This window comes from Lissotriton helveticus, chromosome 1_1, assembly GCF_964261635.1.
Source record: "Lissotriton helveticus chromosome 1_1, aLisHel1.1, whole genome shotgun sequence".
NCBI lineage: Eukaryota > Metazoa > Chordata > Amphibia > Caudata > Salamandridae > Lissotriton > Lissotriton helveticus.
This window is the reverse complement of record NC_136057.1, coordinates 1,248,510,125-1,248,531,290: the sequence shown is the minus strand read 5'-3', so window position 1 is coordinate 1,248,531,290 and position 21,166 is coordinate 1,248,510,125. Positions and strand designations below refer to the sequence as shown.

The 21,166-nt window shown below is 42.0% G+C and overlaps 1 protein-coding gene across 1 annotated transcript in view; it reads left to right on the top strand.

The window, feature by feature from the left end:
- LOC144822413 (lysosomal alpha-glucosidase-like) overlaps positions 1-21,166 on the top strand; it is a 993,087-nt gene that overhangs the window by 532,899 nt on the left and 439,022 nt on the right. Inside the window, exon 9 of the mRNA XM_078679897.1 lies at positions 4,219-4,350. Coding sequence (XP_078536023.1) covers positions 4,219-4,350 — 132 coding nt within the window. The remainder of the gene's footprint in view (positions 1-4,218; positions 4,351-21,166) is intronic.

The window sequence follows — 21,166 nt, the reverse complement described above, 5'->3', positions numbered from 1 at the left end:
AATGTCATCAGGTTTGTTCTGTGATATAAACATTTCCCTCTGGCGTGGGTGATCCGCCCGCTAAAAACATCCTCCCGCTCTGTATTTTCCCCTGCCACATTACCATGGCAAGGGGGTCCTCAGCAGAAGGAGAGACCGTCTGCCGGTTTTCTACTCGGTCAAAGAGTAGACTAGGCGGAAAAGCTGCTAACATGGTGGCGGTGTCTGAGAGACACCACCATCCATATTAGTATAGTAGTGGGGACATGCCTTTCTGTGGCGGAAACGCCGCCACGGAAAGGCAGGTGGTTTTCGCCATTGGGGGCCCGTAGCAGTCCCCCAGGGAATCTAGGGGGTGCAAATGGGAGGTACCTATGTTACCCCCTTGCAGTTCCATGCACAACATGGCAGGCACAGCGCAGTGCCTGCCACGTTGTGCATGGAAATGCACGATAAGCCTTCTTGGTATTGCAATGCTGAGAGCATCGCCCGCCGCAATTTCAAGAATGCAGGATGCGCCCGCCAGCTTGGCAGGTGCATCCTAATGTCCACAACGGGACCCCCGCACCAATGGCGGCGTTCCCATTATAGGAAAGCCATCCTAATGATGCCCTAAGAGTCTAAAAGAGATAGCAATTTAATTTCAGCATCCGATTCTTAGACCATACCTCTGACACTAGTGGCAAAGACCAGTTGCAAACAATTTACTACTTGTATATAGAAAACACTGTGAACTTAATATACTACAGTGCAACGGGAGAACTGGCGTTGACTTGCCAGCAGTGTTCTTCCTCCCTCTTGGTTGTGAGCCTGCTCAGGAAGTGATTTGGTTGCCAAGTCCTGGGATGCACTTGCATGCTTTGGAGTGGTACTTCACCGGATATACTACAAGCTACACTGGTGCTGGCACTAAGCTCTCCTCCATGAAAATAATTACATTCAACTCAGCCAATGCAATATTTTAGACACATTATATTTGAATAAATATTAATACGTCATTAAAGATCATTTAAAAACAACTTTTTGAACGTATTTAATGTATTTGCTGCCCATACTGACTGAAGAGCAGTGGAAGTGTTAAACATCTGCTGTGTTTCTAATACCGCTTTCCCTTAAGGCACAGTGTAAATGTAAGGTTTTGGCATTTCCTTCGAGGGGCATGTTAAAAAGTGGGAGATATTGTCGACTGCACCTATTTCACAATTGCACAGCCCCAGGTGGTGCCCTGAATGGCACCCTGAACCAAGGCTGGATGTGTGCAAACAGCACCAGTCCAGTAACCACAAACTTCGGCTTCTGTGGAAACGTAAGCCTCTGATTGCCCAGGTATCCTCGTGACAGTGGTTTAGACACTGGTATTACCCAGGATAGATTAACACCACTGATTTGACTGCGTTCATTGCTGCAGTGCGGCTGACTTCAAGAGAAAGAAAGTCGAACCATGTCACTCTCTTAGACAGCCACCGAATCACTGGTATCCTTTACAAGCCAACATAATCTTTAAGAGGGCATGGATTACTTATGAGACCGTTCATCTAATAACTAAGTACCAAGCAGGTAAAATATGGATCCCACACTGAATAGGAGAATCTCGAAGCAAGGCATCTTTCCTGCTAGAGATTCCTAAATTCTAAATAAAATCAAATACTTTTCAGGAATGGGTTGTTCGACGTATGTGAAGTAAATTGTCCGGTGTCCTGCAAACTCTTCATTCCATGTTGCGATTCAGTAAGTAGTAAGAAGATAAGATACCTCGAAAGCATTTTAATCATAAATTCAATAGTTCTGCTATTACTTCATACATGTTCTGTGGGTTTTTCTCTACATTTAACATACAGCACTCATGAATACCGTCAATTGCTGAGCTTAACTAAACTGTAAAGTAAAGAAGGAATTAAGGAGGCATTAAAGTTTTGGCACAGTGGGAGACCTGCTATAAATCGGTGGTATGCTAACACCCAAATCTGCGCTTTTTCCATCTCATATAGAAGGGGAAACAATCTTTACAACACAACTTTTACAACGCACTACCATTGCAACGCAATAATTACAACGCAACATCCCTTACAACGCATGCCATTACAACGCAACCATTACCACGCATGACACTACAACGCATACAATTGCAACTCATGTCATTACAACGCAGTCATTACAACTCATACCATTACAACGCATAGTACCCTTACACTATCCAACACTTACCCTACTGTTGTACCCCCTGGAGTTAGAATAGTACATTTTACCCCTGCACTATACAACACTTACCCTACTGTTGCACCCCCTGGAGTTAGAATAGTACATTTAACCCCTACACTATCCAACACTTACCCTACTGTTGCACCCCCTGGAGTTAGAATAGTAATTTTTACCCCTACACTATCCAATACTTACCATATATGCAATGTAATGGTATGCGTTGTAATGGTATACGTTGTAAAGGTAGTATGCGTTGTAATGGAATGCGTTGTAAAGGTAGTTTTTAAAAATTTGTTGTTATGGCATGCGTTGTAATGGAATGCATTGGAATTGATGTTGCATTGTAAACAATGTGTTGTAAAGGTATGCGTTGTAAAAGTATGCGTTGTAACGTCATACAACCATATAGAAGGCATATTTTACCTCCCGGGGACCGTCACGAAAATCCTGACTGTCCTGGACAAAAAAATTATGCCTGGCCTCTTGTACCATGGGAAAGCACATCCTCCATGCCACCCAATTGCTTTTGATAAAAGAAGTGCAGCTCCTTTGGCTAAAAACTTTAGCCAAAAGTATATCTACCAAGCCAGTGGGAATCTCAAAACATGGCATGAGAATCTATGCTGATGGGGCTAGGGGAGGGAATCGCCATAACGTTAGGCTGGTGGGCTCAACAGACATGAGTTCTTAATATTGCCACAAATACGTGTGAAATAAAATGTACTTGATAAGGTCAATGTCCAAAAATCTAACTTGATACACACATTTTCAAATCTTTTCTCAACATCCCATTGATGTAGAGTGCTCTGCTGATAACCTCTTGCACACAATAAAGCAAAGTATAACGTTCAACACAGGCCTCCTTGTTTTTGGCAGTCTTGTGTGGTCAGCCAAAATAATTGGGCTCAATTATGTGGAAATTCCCGTGATTACAGGGCTTCTCTTATTAGGATACAGGGTTCCTCACCCACAGTGGAGGTATCTTTCATCATTGGGACCTGCTTCTTATTGGGTGGGAGGTGCAATAAACGACTGCCATTCTTTTGGAGTTCTTTATGAAGATGCTTTATTCCAAAGTTCAAACAAACCAATACGGCTTCTTGAATTTTCCCATTTGAGAATTCCCTTTTTGTGATTCTATGAAAATGGTGGAAGACTGGGGACAAAAGGATAAAGGATTACAATTACCGATGGAAGTACTTAACATAAGGGATTTCTTAGTAAATTTCTTCCATGGTCATATTAACAAAAGAAGGATGGATTCACAGGACTTAAACCTCCATAGAATCTGATTTGGTCAACATGTTTCTTGTCTCTGAGGCCCACATGGGTCCGTGGCATTCACCAAGATCAGCTTGTAATTACCCAAATCTAGTAATTTGTGATTGCAAATTAGTAAGGGGTGAAGTGCTTTACGTGTGAACACACAAAGAAGAACAACTCACTTGTTTATCTGTTCATAGGTGAAAATGCTATGAAAATTGAGTTACGGTTTTATGCTGGATCCTGGCCTCTCAATGTTCATTCATCGTGTATTTATCCAGTGAGATAAAGCTGGCAGTAGCACCTATTTGTAAACCTGTGATCCCGTATGACAATCTAGCACTATGGCTGGATCTCACCAGACCCCCTCTAAAGGCCACTCTTGGAGCTCTTAAATGTGTCCCATTTGTTTGTTGGTGTGCATTAAACATGCATCTTCCAGGCCTTCTTGTATTTGTCCATTTGCATGAGGCAACTCACCTCTGCAAAATAATCAACACCTGTTGTCTTGCACATGGGTGCTAACTTTGCACCCACCCAATATGTATAGCAAAGATGGGGGCAGAAATAAAATAGCAGCGACCCTTCTGTAACCCAAACATACCTTGTCCGTGTAAGCACTAAAAAATACACAGCTCTCCCATAATGTCCCTGGGTCTTTCTATAATGACTAACCAGCCGCGCCTTTTGAAGTCCTCCTCAAATTTTCTTCTGTTTCATTTACAATTGCTTCTACAGTTATGGATTTAAGTGGTGACATGTTTGGTTGTTTTTTAGGATGTTCAATATGGTGACATTGATTATATGGACCGGCAGATGGACTTTACCTTTGACAAAGTGAACTTCGCAGGATTACCTGACTATGTAAAAGAGCTGAAAAAGGATGGAATGCACTACATCATTATTCTGGTAAACCTCAAGTCTGCCTTGACTCAACAATACCTATAATTACCTTTTTATTTTGTGTGATTTTTTAAATTGTAATTTATAATGAATTAATTATCTTGCAGGCATACAGGAGTTTGGTTTCACTAATTTTTGACCTAATTTAAAAAGCTTGTAGTGAATTTAACAGTAATGTATGACTCCAAAAAGAGACATTTGCTTCCTAATTAAAAAAATCATTCTTCACAGTAACGGTATTTGGGAATTTTTGACCACAGTAAATCGGCTAGTTGAAAATTATCAAAGTGTTTAAATTAGTTGTCTTTCATCGAAAAAGTGGCACAGACCAAACTAATCAGAGGCCCATAATTCCGTATAGAGCTGGTAACTCTCTTACCAGTCAAATCGGAGATAACGAGTTCCACGAAGTTACAGTGGATGTGTCACGTTTCTCCCAGAAATTTTAACTGCTGAAAATGTGGTAAATAACAAGGTGATGGGTTGAATACTCAAATTAACCTCAGGACTGCCGATCCCTCCTGCAGCATTCTACTTGATTGTATTTCACCCATCATTCTCATGTAAAACAGTACTGACCGTGCTCCTCATGTGCACAGTACTTCCCGAACATCCAGACGAGATCCCCTCCAGAAAATAGCACAAGCAGCCCCAGACCAGTTTTGGCTTAATTGGACCTCGTCAATAGATTTCAGCCTTGAGCACAGGAGGTTCACTGATAGAATATCGATGTCAAAAATACTGATGTTCTAAATATTGAAAAAAAAGTATAGAATACAAAAATATCGACCACTATATCTAAACAGGTAAGTACAAAAATATCAAATAAAAAATATGATGTAAAAAATATGGATGTTCTGAATATCAGTTTAAATATATATGAAATAAAATAATATACAATAAATATATTACATATTGTTATTAATTTTAACAAAATAAATTACATTTAATATACATTTTTACAAAATATAACAAATAAACTTAATTTAAAACACAATAAACACACAAACATAATAATTTACACATATATATTTACTTTAAAATTATTATTTTTTTAAGTTTTAAAATTATATAAAAATAAAATATATCTATATATACATAATTTAAAATATTAAAAAAGCATTCAAGAACAAATTAAAACATTAAACTATAAAAAAAAGATGTAAACTTAAATTGCCTACTACAATAAGTTTAACATTAAAGAAAGTGTTGGATAGAAAAATAATTACATTTACATTTCTAAATTCAGTGAGTGCACCAGTAGGGAAAGTGTTGGATAGCAAAGATGTAAAAATTACTATTCCCACTCCAAAGAGTGCAACAGTAGGGAAAGTGTTGGATAGCGGAGGGGTATAAATTACTATTCCCACTCCAGTGAGAGCAAAAGTAGGGAAAGTATTGGATAGCGTAGGGGAAAACAATTACTGTTCCCACTCCAATAAGTGCAACAGTAGGGAAAGTGTTGGATAGCGGAGGGGTAAACATTACTATTCCCACTCCAGTAAGAGCAACAGTAGGGATAGTGTTGGATATCGGAGGGATAAAAATGTCTAATACCACTCCACTGAGTGCAACAATAGAATAAGTATTGGATAGCGGAAAGATAACAATTACTATTCCCATTCCAGTAAGTGCAACAGTAGGGAAAGTGTTGGATAGCAGAGGGGTAAAAATTACTATTTCCACTCCAGAAAGAATTACAGTCAGGAAAGTGTTGGATAGCGGAGGGGTAAAAATTACTATTCCAACTCCACTGAGTGCAACAGTAGAATAAGTATTGGATAGCGGAGAGGTAAAAAATTACTATTCCCACTCCAGTGAGTGCAACTGTAGGAAAAGTGCTGGATAGCAGCGAAACAGAAATTACTAATCACACTCAAACACTTAAACAAAAAAAAGTATATATAAAAAAAGTAATAAACAATATTTACAAAACAAATATGAAATTAAATATAAAACATATTATACATATAGAAAGAAAATCTATTAAATAGTAATTACATACAACAAAAACCTAGAAATATTATAATAAAAGAATAATAAATATATTCACAAAAAAGAATTCTTCTAAACTAGAAAATATTTACAAACAAAATAATTAATCAAAACATAAAGTTATTTATTTTATTTCCTACCCTATATCACCACACCAATAACAAAACACTTTAACATTTTTAATTAAATGTATTTACATAATTAACATATTGAATAATCAATTAAAAATATTAATAAAAAACTAATCAACATTAATTAACTACACAACCTTTAACACTGTACAATCCACAACACACACCTACATTAAACTATAAAATATTAAAACACAATTAAAACTTATTTTAGAATTTAAAAATATTACTATTAACAACTAATAATTAAATATTTACATTTAATGTAATACCCACCCTTTACCCCTTTAACCCGTTGACCGCAGCTGGAATTCTGCCGCGGTGCGTGTGATTCATGACTGGGCATAGTCAGGACGGCCCATGGCCGTCCTCCGCACACGCCCACCGTGACGTCGGACGGCCGGGGGCCGTCCAACGCATGGAAAGGGTTAAAAGTAAAAACAACACACACAAAAATAAACCCAATTACTCCAAAAAATATCAAATAATTAACATTAATTAACAACTATATAATAATTGATCAAACAGAAATTACTTACCACCTTTTCCTCCTATAAACACCCCTAAACACACCTAAAATAATTACACAATGACCATAATTAATTACCAAATAATTAATTGAAATTAATTAACAACCAATTATTAATTCAATTAACAATAAATGACTTTCCACCCTTTTCACCCTTTGTACCTATAAAAACAACAACATACACCTAAAATTAATGACATAATTACCAACATTAATTACAAATTGATTAATTAAAATTAATTAACAACCAATTATTAATTAATAATAATTTACTTTACACATTTAACACTATAACATCTAAATTAAACGAATATTAATAAATGAAATTAATTAATATTAATACATGAAAATCAATCAACACATTTAATATAATTAAATTACTTCCCACCCTATTCCCCTATAAACCCACAACCCACTATGGAACTAAAAATACAAAATTCTAATAAAATTAATTAGGGAATTTAATATAATTAAATGACTTCCCACCCTATGCCCCTATAAACCCACAACCCACTACGGACCTAAAAGCGCAAAATTCAAATAAAAAATAAATAACTACTAATAATTTAACACATATATTAAAAATACAAACTATTCTTATCCAAAAAAAAACACATACATATAAAATCTTTGCCTTCTCCCTCCTTTTTCTGAACCCATTTTTGTTAACCTTTAGGGCTCTGTGCACTTTACGACTGCTAACCAGTGCCAAAGGGCTAGTGCTCTCTCCTCAAAACATTGTAGAATTGGCTTATAACCAATCGGAATATTTAATTTACTTGTAAGTCCCTACTATGTGTACCTAAGGCCTGTACATAAATGCTTTTAGTTGGCCTGCTGCGCTGATTGTGCCACCCACTTAAGTAGCCCTTTTAAATATTTATTTATTTGCATGTTTGTATGGCGCTGTGAATCGACTCCCGGAGGAGTATCTCCGCGCCTTTGGCAGCAACTAAAGAACAGCAACTCGTCATGATATAGTTCAAAGCCCTAAACCAACTAATAATTAAAAAGGAACGTTTTGAGTTTCTTCCTAAAAGGGAAATGTTCCCTGCATACTCTGATTTCCTTCGGGAGTTGGTTCCACAACTTAGGGCCAGCTACAGATAGGGCCCTACCCCCCTTTCTATCCTTCATGGCCCTAGGAACACATAGCAATTCCTGATCTCCTGATCTCAGGGATCTGGATGGAACGTAGGGAATGAATTTTTCAGTGAGGTAGCCAGGACCCTTTCCAATAAGGCATTTATGGATGACACAGCAGATCTTAAACATCACCCTCTGCCTTACTGGGAGCCAGTGCAGTTTGGCCAACAATGGTTTAGAGGGAGTACGAGGCGGGACGTTTAAAACTAGTCGTGCAGCAGTGTTTTGCACAACCTGCAATCTAGCCAGGATACCCTCATTGGCAGCCAGCAACAAACCATTGCAGTAGTCCAGCCTACTTAACACTAGTGACTGGACCAACGTTCTCCTGGTGAAATCCGGTAGTAGAGGGAATACTCTCCTGAGAAGACCAATGACATGAAAACATGAACCCACCACTTGATTAGTTTGTTGTGTTAGGGTGAGCTCATGATCCAGTTTCACTCCCAGATCTTTTACCACCGTTTTGGGCTCAGGGACGGGGCCAAGATCTTGAGGCCACCAGTCCGGGGTCCATAAACGTTTGGCCTCTCCGAAGAGCATAACCTCGGTCTTGGAGACGTTGCACTGCAGGAAGTTGGCTGCCATCCAGCGTGCCACCTCCTTCATCCCCCGGGCGAAGGAGTCACGCACCTCGGGAGTCATGATTTTAAAAGGGAAGAGGAGTTGGGTATCATCTGCGTATGATACTGGAATGAACCCGTGGGATCTCATGATGTTAGCTAGGGGCACCACGTAGATATTAAATAACGTAGGGCTCAGACACGAGCCCTGTGGCACCCCCTTTGAGATCGCCACCACCTCAGATTGGTATGGTCCCAAGATGACTCTCTGGGACCATACCATAATATGTCTCGGTCTGCCATTGCAGCATGTGTGTGCAGTTTTAAACTGCCATTTCGACCTGGCAAAATAAACCTTTTGCCAGGCCCAAACCTGTTTTTTGAATACATATAGGCCACCCCCTAGACTAGGTTCTCCGCAGCCCACAGGGCAGGGTGCAATGTATTTAAAAAGTTGGTTATGTACTTTTAGGTTTTACATGTCCTGGTGGTGAAAAACTCTTAAAATAGTTTTTCACTAATGCAGGGCCAACCTCTCCTATACGATAACATTGAATTTACCTTATTACATTTAATAAGCTATAGCTTTAAAAATGGGAACAGGTAACCAGTTCACATTTGGTGTCTTTAGAATTAATGAAAAATCCTCTCTATTTACTCTTTAATAGGCTGTGTCCTGCCTCCACACAAAGGGCTGCATACCCCCTGCAGTTAGTCTGGAGCCAGGGACACAACACTGACTGTAACAAATACCTAAAACTGCCTGTACCGAGACAGCAAAAAGGTTGCATTGTTGTTTGACAATAGCAGTGACCAAATATGCACAATATGAAGTGCAAAACAGAATATTGAAGCAACATATATTAAAAACACAAATTCTACTAAACTGGTAGGTAGACTGATAAAGTGCACATTCAGAATGTCTTTGAGTTAAATACACTTTGAGTGAGTTATGTTGCTTCAATTTTATTATACATATCATTAAAATATATTAGCCAGGGCTTTTTTATCATCAGTTTTGACTCAGAGGAAGAGAGAGAAAAACACACGAGAGAAAGAAGAATGAATAGAAACAGGGAATTACCTTGAAAAAAGGGTGAGAGCAGGAACCTGCAACGGTGAGATGAAGGGGCAGTGGGTATCGGCAGAGATTTTGTAAGTCATGTGCAACAAGGGCAATTGCTCAAGGCCTCCGCCTTCTCAGGGCCCCCCTTGGAAAGTAAATTGTCTCCATGTTTAGCTCACCTCTATTTCCATATCTTACCCTCTCTCCTCTCTGCCTCCCTCTTTTTTACAGAATTTTATATAGTGCAAACTTGACCCAAATCGGGTATCAGAGCGCTTTACATAGCTCAGGTTGCATTACATGAGGACACATTCATTTTTTGTTGTTAAACCCCTTGGATTACGTGATTTACCCAGAATCACAGGATGTTCAGCGTCATTGCCGAGACTCAAACCCAGTTCCCCAGATTCAAGGTCGATCGCCCTAGCCGTTAGGCCAGCTCCTCTTCCCTCTACCTCTGAGTCTGTCTCTCTTTGGCCAGTGTCATCTTCAGAATTTTTGTGGGACCTTAAAAGACATATTTTAACCGTTTTTTGTGTATCTTCTTTTTGAAAGTTTGTGGCATCATGAGGGCTTCAATTAGTTGAAAGTGGGTAGTAAATTTCGAAAGAGGTCCCAAAATATGACTTGACCAGGGCCCAAAAAATCCTTTAAACAACACTGGCAGTGTCTGGTGGTGCATAAAAGAGGCCTGGGACTAAATCGAGACCACCCAGTCTTGGTATTCGGTACTCTGACATTCAATAGTGCCGGCTGCGGGCTTCTGAGCAAACTTTGGGTGCCAGCACTTATCCTTTTACAAATGAAGCACTGACATTAGAGAAGGTAACCTCACAATGAAAAATGTATTCATGGCGAACGTCAGTCATATGATCCTCACAAATGAATTACAGCGATTTAAAGCATGGCTCTAGAATCCCAATAACAGCAAATATTTCTCTGTAGAATAAGATTCACCAAAGACAACCCCAGGTGGCAGGGAGCGTAGATAGTGGTTGTGATCGTCTAACAGAAAGCATGCTGCGTCTTCGGGAAAAACAACTGTTTACCCTTATGACAACTCAATTGCATTTGCATATTAAATTACAGTGATTAAAATGAAAGCATGACTCTTACGCAATTGAAAATGAATTGGCCCTAAAATTCTCCATAATAAGTATAAACATTACACCATGTAATAGCTCTCATCTTAACTGATTGTTTTGTGTTGAAAAGTATGTATATTTTCATGTAGTTGCCTCCAAAATAAAATGCTATTTTGTTATTTTCATGTATTGAGCCTTTCAAGATGAATTTTTAATTTTTTATTCTAGAAGACAGAACACTTAGCAAAACAAGAAACCAACCGTGCTACACAAACTTAAATCAGTCTGGCCTTGGCAAACTAGCACAATTCATTTGTTTACTGCAAGAGTATGCCTAAAAAAACAATTTAAAAAAAACATGCTGCCACCTATATGTTGCCACCATATGCTTGCAATAAAAATATTAAATAAGCATTCACTGACATTGCTGTTTTATTAATAATGTGTTTTACAATAATAAGCCTTTCAGTTGCGCTATGCATTTTTATTATTATTATTTTTTAGGGCTATATTGATAAAACACACATAATCAAGTATTCAAATCGCAGCCTGCAAACATGTTACAATACGGCTACAACATTTTGTAACACCATAATTAAAAGAAAGTTGGTAAATATACACCATGTAAGTGGGTACCTGAAGTGCAATAAAAAAATGTAATAAATAAAACAATATAATCACACTTTGAACCAGCATTGTTACTGAAGAGAAAATAACTATTTTAGACGGATGTGAACGATGTGCAAAGTATGTGTGCAGTCACTCAAAGTGAAGGGAGCAAGTGGGTAAAGTTGGCTGACCATTGCCCATACTATATGTTGTCTTGGTCAAAAGCAAAATATGAATTACAATTTAATAGGCCAATGGCTGAAGCTCACTGACCGTACAGCACTGTGTCTGTTTATGTTATGCTTAATTTCTTGGGGGAAAACAATACTTTGGGGGTGTCTCAAAGGTCAAGCCTTAAAAAAATCTGGATACATTTGGTGTTAAAAAATACATCCAATAAAAGCTTTATGCTCATATCTACTTCTTGAGCTCCAGTTTTGCCAAGTGCCATGCATCATGGTCAAACCTAACGCATTTTAGTTTAACCCCTTGCCTGCGCTGAACGTTCCGCGCTAGTGTGGAACGTTCTATTGCGCGGGCGGGGCCGCGACGTTCAACGGACGTGCATAGCTCTACCGAGGTAGTGCACGCGACGTCCGCTGAACGTCAGCAGCAGCGGTGGGGTTAATCCTCACAATATTGCAGGGTATCATACTTGAAACTCATTTCAGCTGACCTGTGGGGGCTCCCCTGCTAAGGTGGAGGAGCGTCGTCCCACTGCTTTCAGCAGTACAAATAAAGGAAACATAAAATGATAATAACTTGTTATTATCATTTTATTTGTTCCTGCTGAGGTGGGGTGGGTTACTCTACTCTCAGAGCAGGGGGGGGAGGTGTGGTGGGCACACTGTAAATGCACAATGACTGATTGGCCGGCCCTCTCGGGCTGGCTAAACAGTTATGCATACTTTGCATATTCTCCACCCAGACTGTATTACAGCCTGGGTGGAGAACATGCCCAGGCTCCAATTCCCTGACTGAGCACTGACCAATGCACTCATACCAATCACATTAGCTTAGCGGAGCCTGGAAGCCTGGGTGCTTCCTATTCCGGATTGGAGGGATGACGATGAGGGACAGCAGGAGAGACGCAGCGAGAAGGTAAGTTTTATTTATCTTTTCCTTTTTTCCTTTAGACCCTCCCCCACCACCCCCTCCGCAACCCCTGCAACCTGCCCTCCTCCCTGCCAACCCGATCCGTGCCAGCCGCCACTGCAGCTGATGTACGCCTCCAGTAGCATTCCTGTCTTTGTTGCTGGAGGTGCCAACAGTGAGACTAGTCCTGTCCCTCTAGATTCACATCAAGCCTAGAGACTTTGGCTGCCACATTGAAGTGTTAGCATTCTAAGCCCTCTAATACCTGAATACAGTAATTAGCAACGAATGTTGACCTTTGTAGTGGGTCTGTCACTGCATGGCATCGCACCTAGATTTGTTTTTAAGTCATTTATGATTGGTCTATGCTGTTGTTTGAATCTGCATATTGTGCATCAACTACAGGATTCCATAATTACGCTGCTACGCTACCACACTGCCAGTGAACCACATATATCCAGTGGCTTTGATTATATAAAAAGGAATGGGTTTCAAAATCATAGAATGAAAAGAGCGATTGGGCAAAAACCTAGGACTGTGCAAACATATCACACATGATATGGTCTACTTGGCAACTAAAGTCTACACTATGGCACTTCTTGTTCCTCATGGACTTCTAATATTATATGACCTTGCTCAGCTGTCTTTAGTTGGTTAGTACTTCCTTATAGTCATCCGGGTAAGATGGAAAGGTCCACTCTTTTGGTGCCGAACAGGACTGCTTCCCTTTGCTGATAATCTCTGCTGGATCAGACGACAGTTATCATAGTAGCTTTCAAGAGTTCCTTGATGTTTTTGCGATGCGAGATGTCCCGACTTCTCTCTATTTTGATATATATCAGTAGATTCCTTTCGCTATCCTTTGGGAGATGTGTCACACTGTCTTTAGTGTGTGTCTAGACATCCATGCTCTTTTTGAGGTGTGCCAATGTCTTCACATAGTGAGAAAGTATCCCTCCTGCCCGAGTGTATGGAGCTGTCAGGATTTCCTTTGAAGAGCTGTGTAGGTTTTCTGAACAATACAGTCTGCATGGTGGTGATTTCCCGCGCTTGGTCATAACGATTTTCTCCCTATGAGGCACAGTCTTATTCATTTATGCATTTTTATATAGCGCAAACTTTACCAGAAGGTATCAGAGCGCTTTACAATAGAACCAGTTACATTACATAAGTGCTTCAGAGCACATGAATTACATAAAAGATACAAAACAGATAAACTCTAACTTAAAAGAATGTAGTAAGTGCATATGTCTACTACAGATACTTGTGGTTAGAGTTACATATTTACAAGTTGCAAATTCACTCAAGATTATATTTTAAGAAAGGTTGAAGTGATTAGGGTCTGAGAAATATTGATTACACATTTACACAGCATGATCTTCTTGTAATTGCTGGGGTTCTTGCATTGCTTGTTCAGCCAGGCCTTCAGGGTGTTGTTACACTTGTGGGCAGTGATCTTGGGCCTGGAGGGATCCCCGAGCTGGTGATGGCCCTAGGGGTAGATGGCCGGATGGTAATGGGTGAAGGTGCCGTGCTGGATCCCGGGCTGTTCTTGAGCTCATGCTGGGCTATAGCTGATAGAAGAGGGGTAGCTCGGCGCTGTAGGACATGAAGGCTCCATAGCCGGTGTAGGGGAGTTTGTGAATGGAGGAAAGCTAGTCATTGGTTCGGTGCTGTTGGAGAGAGACTGGGATAGTGGGGGCCAACCAGACTGCAGTGCGCCGCTAGACAGAGTTGAGGGGTCAGATGTCCTCCACACCTATTGTCCCAGTTTCATCAATGCTCCTGGGACCTTGAGAAGGGTTTATGACGCCAGTGCTAGCTCAGCACCGAGGGAGGCTGCTAGCTGAGGAGGGCAGGGGTGGGGACATTATAGCCGCTTCCCTCTTTTTATCATAGCTGCCCCGCTCTCGACCATCCCCCACTCTGGGAGATCACGGACATGTAGGCAAGCAGAGAGACAGCATTGGAGCGCACCCGTAGCTTGGTCCCAGCCAGCATAGATTCCTATTTTCTTCGGTAAGAGGACGGGCTGTACAGGACTTTAGGACAGGAGGTCATCTGCAGACATCCAGTGGTCGGTGAAGGTGGGCAGCACAGGGCTAGATAATAGCAGGAAGTAAAGCCATACTTTACAAGCCAACTGAAAACTTGATAGCAATTGGAAGCAGGCATGCCCTTCGACACTGTGACGGGTGGTCTCTGGCACAATAGAGTCCCACTCCCTGCACATCTTCTTTGTCCACCTTCTCAGTCATTATGATGCAAGCTGATGTGACTGCCATCACCTAATTAAGAAGCAACAATGTCTATCCTGGGACTGTGATTCTGCCTGTCCGGTGAAAGAGGCAGCAAGAAAACGGAAGGGCAGAGGGGAGGAAAGAGCACTGCAGAACACAGTGGCCACACAGTCGAGGGATGGCACCGTTGAAAAGTGAAAGATACGGAGGCTTGTAGATGGCAGCAGGATCTGGAAGGAAAGAAACACTGGGAGACTTGAAAGGTTCACCATACACATCAGGCAGGGCAGAGACACCAGGAGGCTTCAGGTGAGCCGGCAGGGGTGGGACACTGGAAGAATCTTACAAGGCGTCTAAAAAGAAAGAACAGGTCTGGATAGACTGGAGTCCATCATGACTGAGAAGATCAGTCATGCATCAAGGCCTTGGTGACGGCTTTGTGATTATAGTTAGATATACAGAGTGCTTCATGATGCCTCCCTCCTCTCTACCCTGGTGTATTTTAGGTCTGTTAATGTACGTCGCTGTGGGGACATGGCTAGACATATCTGATCATCTCTGAGACCTACCCTCTTTCCTACATGATTCACACACCTCCCAACCTGACCACTTGGTCTTTGACTTGGCAGCTCATATCCTTCGAAACATCCCCACTTTTATCAGCCTATTACATAACCCAGATAGCATGGTCCTTATAAAGCTGTGTGTCTGTCATACTGAACTCTGCCCTCAACTGGCCACAATCACCTGGGGCCAGATGTACAAAGCAGCTTTTCTACTCAAACATTCTCATTTAAAGTTTGGAACCGAATAAACTGTTTGTAGCAATTTACTAAACCCATTTTAAAAGTCTGAAACTTTTTTCCAAAGGCCATGCATGGGGGTGGTAGGGGAATTAAGTGTATCAACATCCATCAAATTCAATGGAAAAAAAACTTCAGTTAGAAACTTGGGGGCTCATTATGATGGTGGGCGGACATTAGTCCATCCGCCACCATAATGGTAATGGGACCGACCTCCAGATGTGCCCAGTTAGGATGTGCCGCCATACTGGCGGGCGCATCCTGACCTTTTACCATTGCGGACACTGCTGCTGGCTGTTGCACCGTCCGCAATGGTAAAAGGGCATGCCTGGCATTTTCCTACACCAGATGGCAGGCACCACGCGGTGCCTTCCACTTGGTACAGGGAACTGCAGGGGGGTACCATTGGTACCCCCTCAGTGCACCCACCACCCCTCCAGGGGACCGCATCGGGCTCCCAAAGCCAATCCCCGCCAGTCCTTCCATGGCGGCATCGCCCCCATGGAATGGCCTGAATGAAACCCACATCATATTATGGCTGGCGGTGCCTGCTGTGCACCGCCACCATATTACTGCTCCAGCACCACCCAGCCGGCAATCAGACCAATAGCCGACTGGCAAAAAAGCAGCAGCGGACTTTGCATCCGCCGCGGGATCCGACCCATCATGAAATGGCGGGGGTATTTCACGTTACGATAGCGTAACGGTTGCCACAGCGGGCACGGCGGTGGCGATCGTTACACTATAATAATGTGCCACTATGTTGTGGTTCCAGAACAAACATGCAAAACCACTAAAATTCCCCAGCTTATAGTTCACTGCCCATACAATGCACAGCATAGCTGATGTTGGCCACCATGTTCAAAACAACCATTTGCCACTGACACAGGAAAAAAATGTAGTCAAGCAAAAGTAAAATATAGTGGTGTTAGTTATGGCATGCATTGTGGCTCTGCATATCTTAAATGGTGAATTTCATTGTTTTTTTGTGTTTCAGCCAGAACTATAACTCAATTTCTAACTGTGTTTTGTTCATTTGGTAGATAGATAGATAGAGATAGATAGATAGATAGATAGATAGATAGATAGATAGATAGATAGATAGATAGATAGATAGATAGATAGATAGGTGGATGGATGGATGGATGGATGGATGGATGGATGGATGGATGGATGGATAGATAGATAGATAGATAGATAGATAGATAGATAGATAGATAGATAGATAGATAGATAGATAGATAGATAGATAGATAGATAGATAGATAGATAGATAGATAGATCAGTATACCTTTTGCATTCACTTATAGAACTCTTTTTAGGTTCTGACTATAAAGTATAATCTCAATAGGTCAAGGAAACCAAAGCTAATAGTGGTAACTACTTTCATAATTCACTAAGGGCTAGATGTATTAAACACTGGTTGCAAATTACTGGACGCCATTTGCAAACAGTATTTTCATAACCAGTTTAGTATTTTGTGAACATATGTCCTAATAGGTTATTATGAAAGAAATGAATAAAAGTGGGTTGGCATTTGCCCTACTTGATGAATGTTAATGAGGTGGGTCGCAAAAGAGACCACTCACAAGTTGCTGCCATTATGCGTTACCCCGTTAAAACTCAACACCATCACATAGATAGTGGCATGCTGGGGTCATCTTTTTTTAATACAACAACCTTTTTTGCTTTTTAAATGCAGCCCATTTTCCTTTAAGGAAACAGCACTGTGTCTAAAAAGACCATTTTCTTTTTTTGTTTCTTCAAGAGGAGGAAGTGGTCCTGTGCACCAGTGCCTCCTCTTAAACAAACTTTGTTTTATATTCCCAAAGGGACCCATTCTCTTTTGTGAATGAATTACCACCTCCATTGAGCTGTCAGGGAAATATCAATGTTTTGTTTTGTGATCCTGTTTTACTCATAACACACCAATTTAGTTAGTATTTGGAAAGGACTCTACAACACAGCACTTCCAAATAACGAACCAAAATTCCGTCCTACACACATTTAGTGTTTCAGAAACAGTTTTCTGAATCACTAAATGCATTTAGTACATAGTAGTCACAAACCCACTGATTTACTGATTTGGAGGGTTCGCAAATGCTAAAACTCCTTGTCATTTTACTACGAGACACATACATTAGTCTTATGCATGAACACATTGATAGACACCAAACATGGATTAATGATTTTCCACACTCAGGATGATGCATTGTTCACAACAAAATATAAATGATGTTGCAAAACATGTACTCTTTATGTGGGTAATATTATCAGATCAGAGTACATATACATTTCCATCACCAGTACAGGCTGCATGCTGAAAACCCAGGGTGTTTTATTCCACCAGGCATTTCCCCTGAGCTCTGGAGCCCCTAAATACCGATTTCTAGCTGAGGGAGGCAGCTTCTGGAGCCTTTGTCACCTCCCCAGGATTGATTGCAGCAGGCATGGCGAGGCTTCAAGAGAGAGAAAAAAAGATAGGGAGGGAAGTGAAGGTAAGAGAAAGTTATCAGAGAGGGGGAAGAGAGAGAAACAAGCATTTGCAATGCAATAGGTCTCGCATTTACGTGGTTTAAGCTATTGGCATTGTAAATGGCAATGCCTTTTATTTGTTTTTGAAAAGAAAAGAAACATAAAAGGCATTGTTATTTGCAATACCAATAGCTCAAACTTGTGTCAATGCGAGACCTATTGCATTGTAAATGCTTATTTCCTCTTGGGTAACACCTAACTCCTCCCTACAAAAGAGCTGCCAGTGTTGACATTTAAATAATGTGCGGCCGAGGGGGGTCAATGCACCTGTTGCTAAGGTCGGTGTGGGAGCTGCGGGTCACGTGGTGCATTCAGTCCCAGCTTTCCCAGGCAAATTCCACCGTTATATTCCAGTTCATAACTCATCGGGCTGCAACGCATGCTGCTGATAGATGGGTAGATGCCAGCTGCGTGCTAAGGGTTTACAAGCTGACGAAATCGTATCCTCGTTTTAACCATCCGTTGCCGGCAGAATGAGAACCCCAGCTACGCACTGTTATAGCACCTCAAAGCCGCACGTATTCAGGTTATGTGCACAAGGCAAGCTGATAAACTTTAGGGGCACTTCTGCAGGGGCTTAGTACAGGCGGGTGACGGCCTCCTAGCGAGGGGGGTGGTTCACTGCTGGGGTGCGCTGCCAGAGTGACAGGGAGGGGCCGCTGTGCACGAGACGTTCGCTGGATCGCACACCTGTCAGTGAGGGCCAGGATGGGACCCACAATTCCGTGAGCCTCCCTGGCAGCATGCCCAGCTGCAAACCATAGACACTAGCAGCAAAGTGCGTTCATCCATGACTGACGCGCAGCAGAGGCCTGGCACTGGGGGTGAGCTCTGCTCCCCCAGGGAGGGCATGCCCCTCTGCTCAAACACATTGTGTGGTCCAATGAGGGGCTGCTTTCTTTTACAATTGGAAAACTGGTTACAGGAGGGTGGTCTGGGGCTTGGTGCAAGTGTGCTCCTTTCCCGGTCTGTCTATAGGAAAAGCTATCTCTGTCCCCCCTCGTGTCATCGAGTCTTCAAAAAATACAATAAGGAAGAGGATGTACAGAGAGGGTGGCTTTGGGACAAACCCTTTCTGTAATTCTCTGGAGTGCCAGGCGTCGGTCAGTTCCTCCGCATCTGCTATTCTGCCAATGCGACCAACTGGGCATCTCTAGTATCCTACATGTCCCGCTATAGGATGTGTGTGGGGTTGTGCCCACTTGGCTTCGGCTGCTCTTAACATTAGCCAGTGGGTCTCGTTGTTTTGCTTTTTTTCTTGATTGATGCAATTTCTTTGTTTGCAGTTTTATATAGACGAACTCGACCCGAAAATATTGGAGCAATTTGCATGAGCACCGGTTATGGTACACAAGGACACATTATTTTTTGGTGGGGAGATTAAGTGATTTGTCTAGAATCATAGGGTCCTGAGTCGACGCCAAAGCTCCAAAATCGGCAGCTCTGACCGTTGCGCCACATCCCAAGAGAGTGCGCGCATGCGTGCATGTCTGCCTCAACCGTTTAAAGGTGTGCTAGCCTTTCAGGATGGGGGCATTCAGTTCCGCGTCAATGAGTATCTATGAAATACATGGGATTCAGGCTCCTCTCCACGCTCGTTTAGTGTTGCGCCACTGACGAGGAGGCAGTGTTCAACTACTTGAAGGAAATATTTATTTCTAGGGTCCGATTAGAAAAATGGTGTCTCCTGGACGAGGCCACGCTCACTTTGCAAGGACTGTGACGAGGAAGATTAGAACGCAGACTAATGAATTACCGGCCAGTATTCGGGGTTAGAGTTCTCCATCGGCTGCAAATGAGAGGCATTGGAAGTCCGCTCAGTAACCCTGGGGCCTCTTGGTAAAAATATTTTGGGATTCACATATAACACATTTCAAGCTCTGAAAAAAAGCAACACAGATACAATAGCTAATCAGTTTCTGATAGTTAAGACTCAGTCTCAACCCTGAGAAGGCTGAGCTTCTGCTCCTGCCACAACGTAAAGACTCAGAGAAAGCTGGCGTACATCCTTCACATGGCCAAATTAGAAACATATTTTGGCTTGATCCTTTATAAAGGTGCCATCTTGTTAACCAAATCAAGAACACTGGGACAGGGGCCCAATTACAACCAAAGAGGATTACATTATTAAAAGACTGGATGGTATGTGGGGACTTAGAATTGTGCCCTATGCTGTGGAGTTTACATTGCGCAGCAGTGCCGTTCTTACCAGGAAGTTTCCGGGTCAACTGTGGGATGAGCCAATTATGTTAACACCAGTCTGTTGATGTACAGCTCATGATCGGAAACAGATACTCTGGCACTTTTGGAGAGGCTCCAAAGGACAGACAAGCGCTAATAAATCAAGCGTGCAGTGGGAGCGTGTAAAGGCTCCTATCACTACAAAGGAGATGCCAGAGAGGAGACGCCATGCACGTGCACATCACCTGTCCAGGCATCCTCATGGTTTGTCTCCATTTGTGAATGAAAGCCATAACAATAGAGTCTCGCCAAGCGAAGCAGCTGCGCAGCATTCGCTAGGCCAGACCTAAAAAAGAGAGAGACAGAAAATGTTCGAGGAGATGAAGGGAACTGGCTTGGGCTGAACATTTTTACCAGGACTACTTTGGATCTCCAATCTGGCCCTGTGAAAAACCCTTGTCAGTTTGCAGCTCATGGAATACATTAGGAATTCTCTGACATGCCGAGGCCCTATTTGGAGTGGTGGTTATGAAGGGTTTTTGTTATAGTCTTGCTCAGAGCCAGTGTCCTCCTTAAGCAAGTGTTCTTCAGTACAATCTTGGCACCACTTCTAACAAACTCCTGAGGCGGAAAGCCGGGAGCGCCGTCCTTTTACTTGTTTTTTAAAATTGTATTTTACTGCTGTGTGCTCACAACCTTACCGGCATCTTGCCAAGATCCTTGCCCACTTTGGAGGTCCCAGACAGCCGATTTGGGCGCTGCCTTGGGGAATCCTCCCTCGCTGCCGCCATCCACCGCGAGCGAGTAAGCTCCGCCCACCTTGCAGGCCACGCCCCCTTCCATC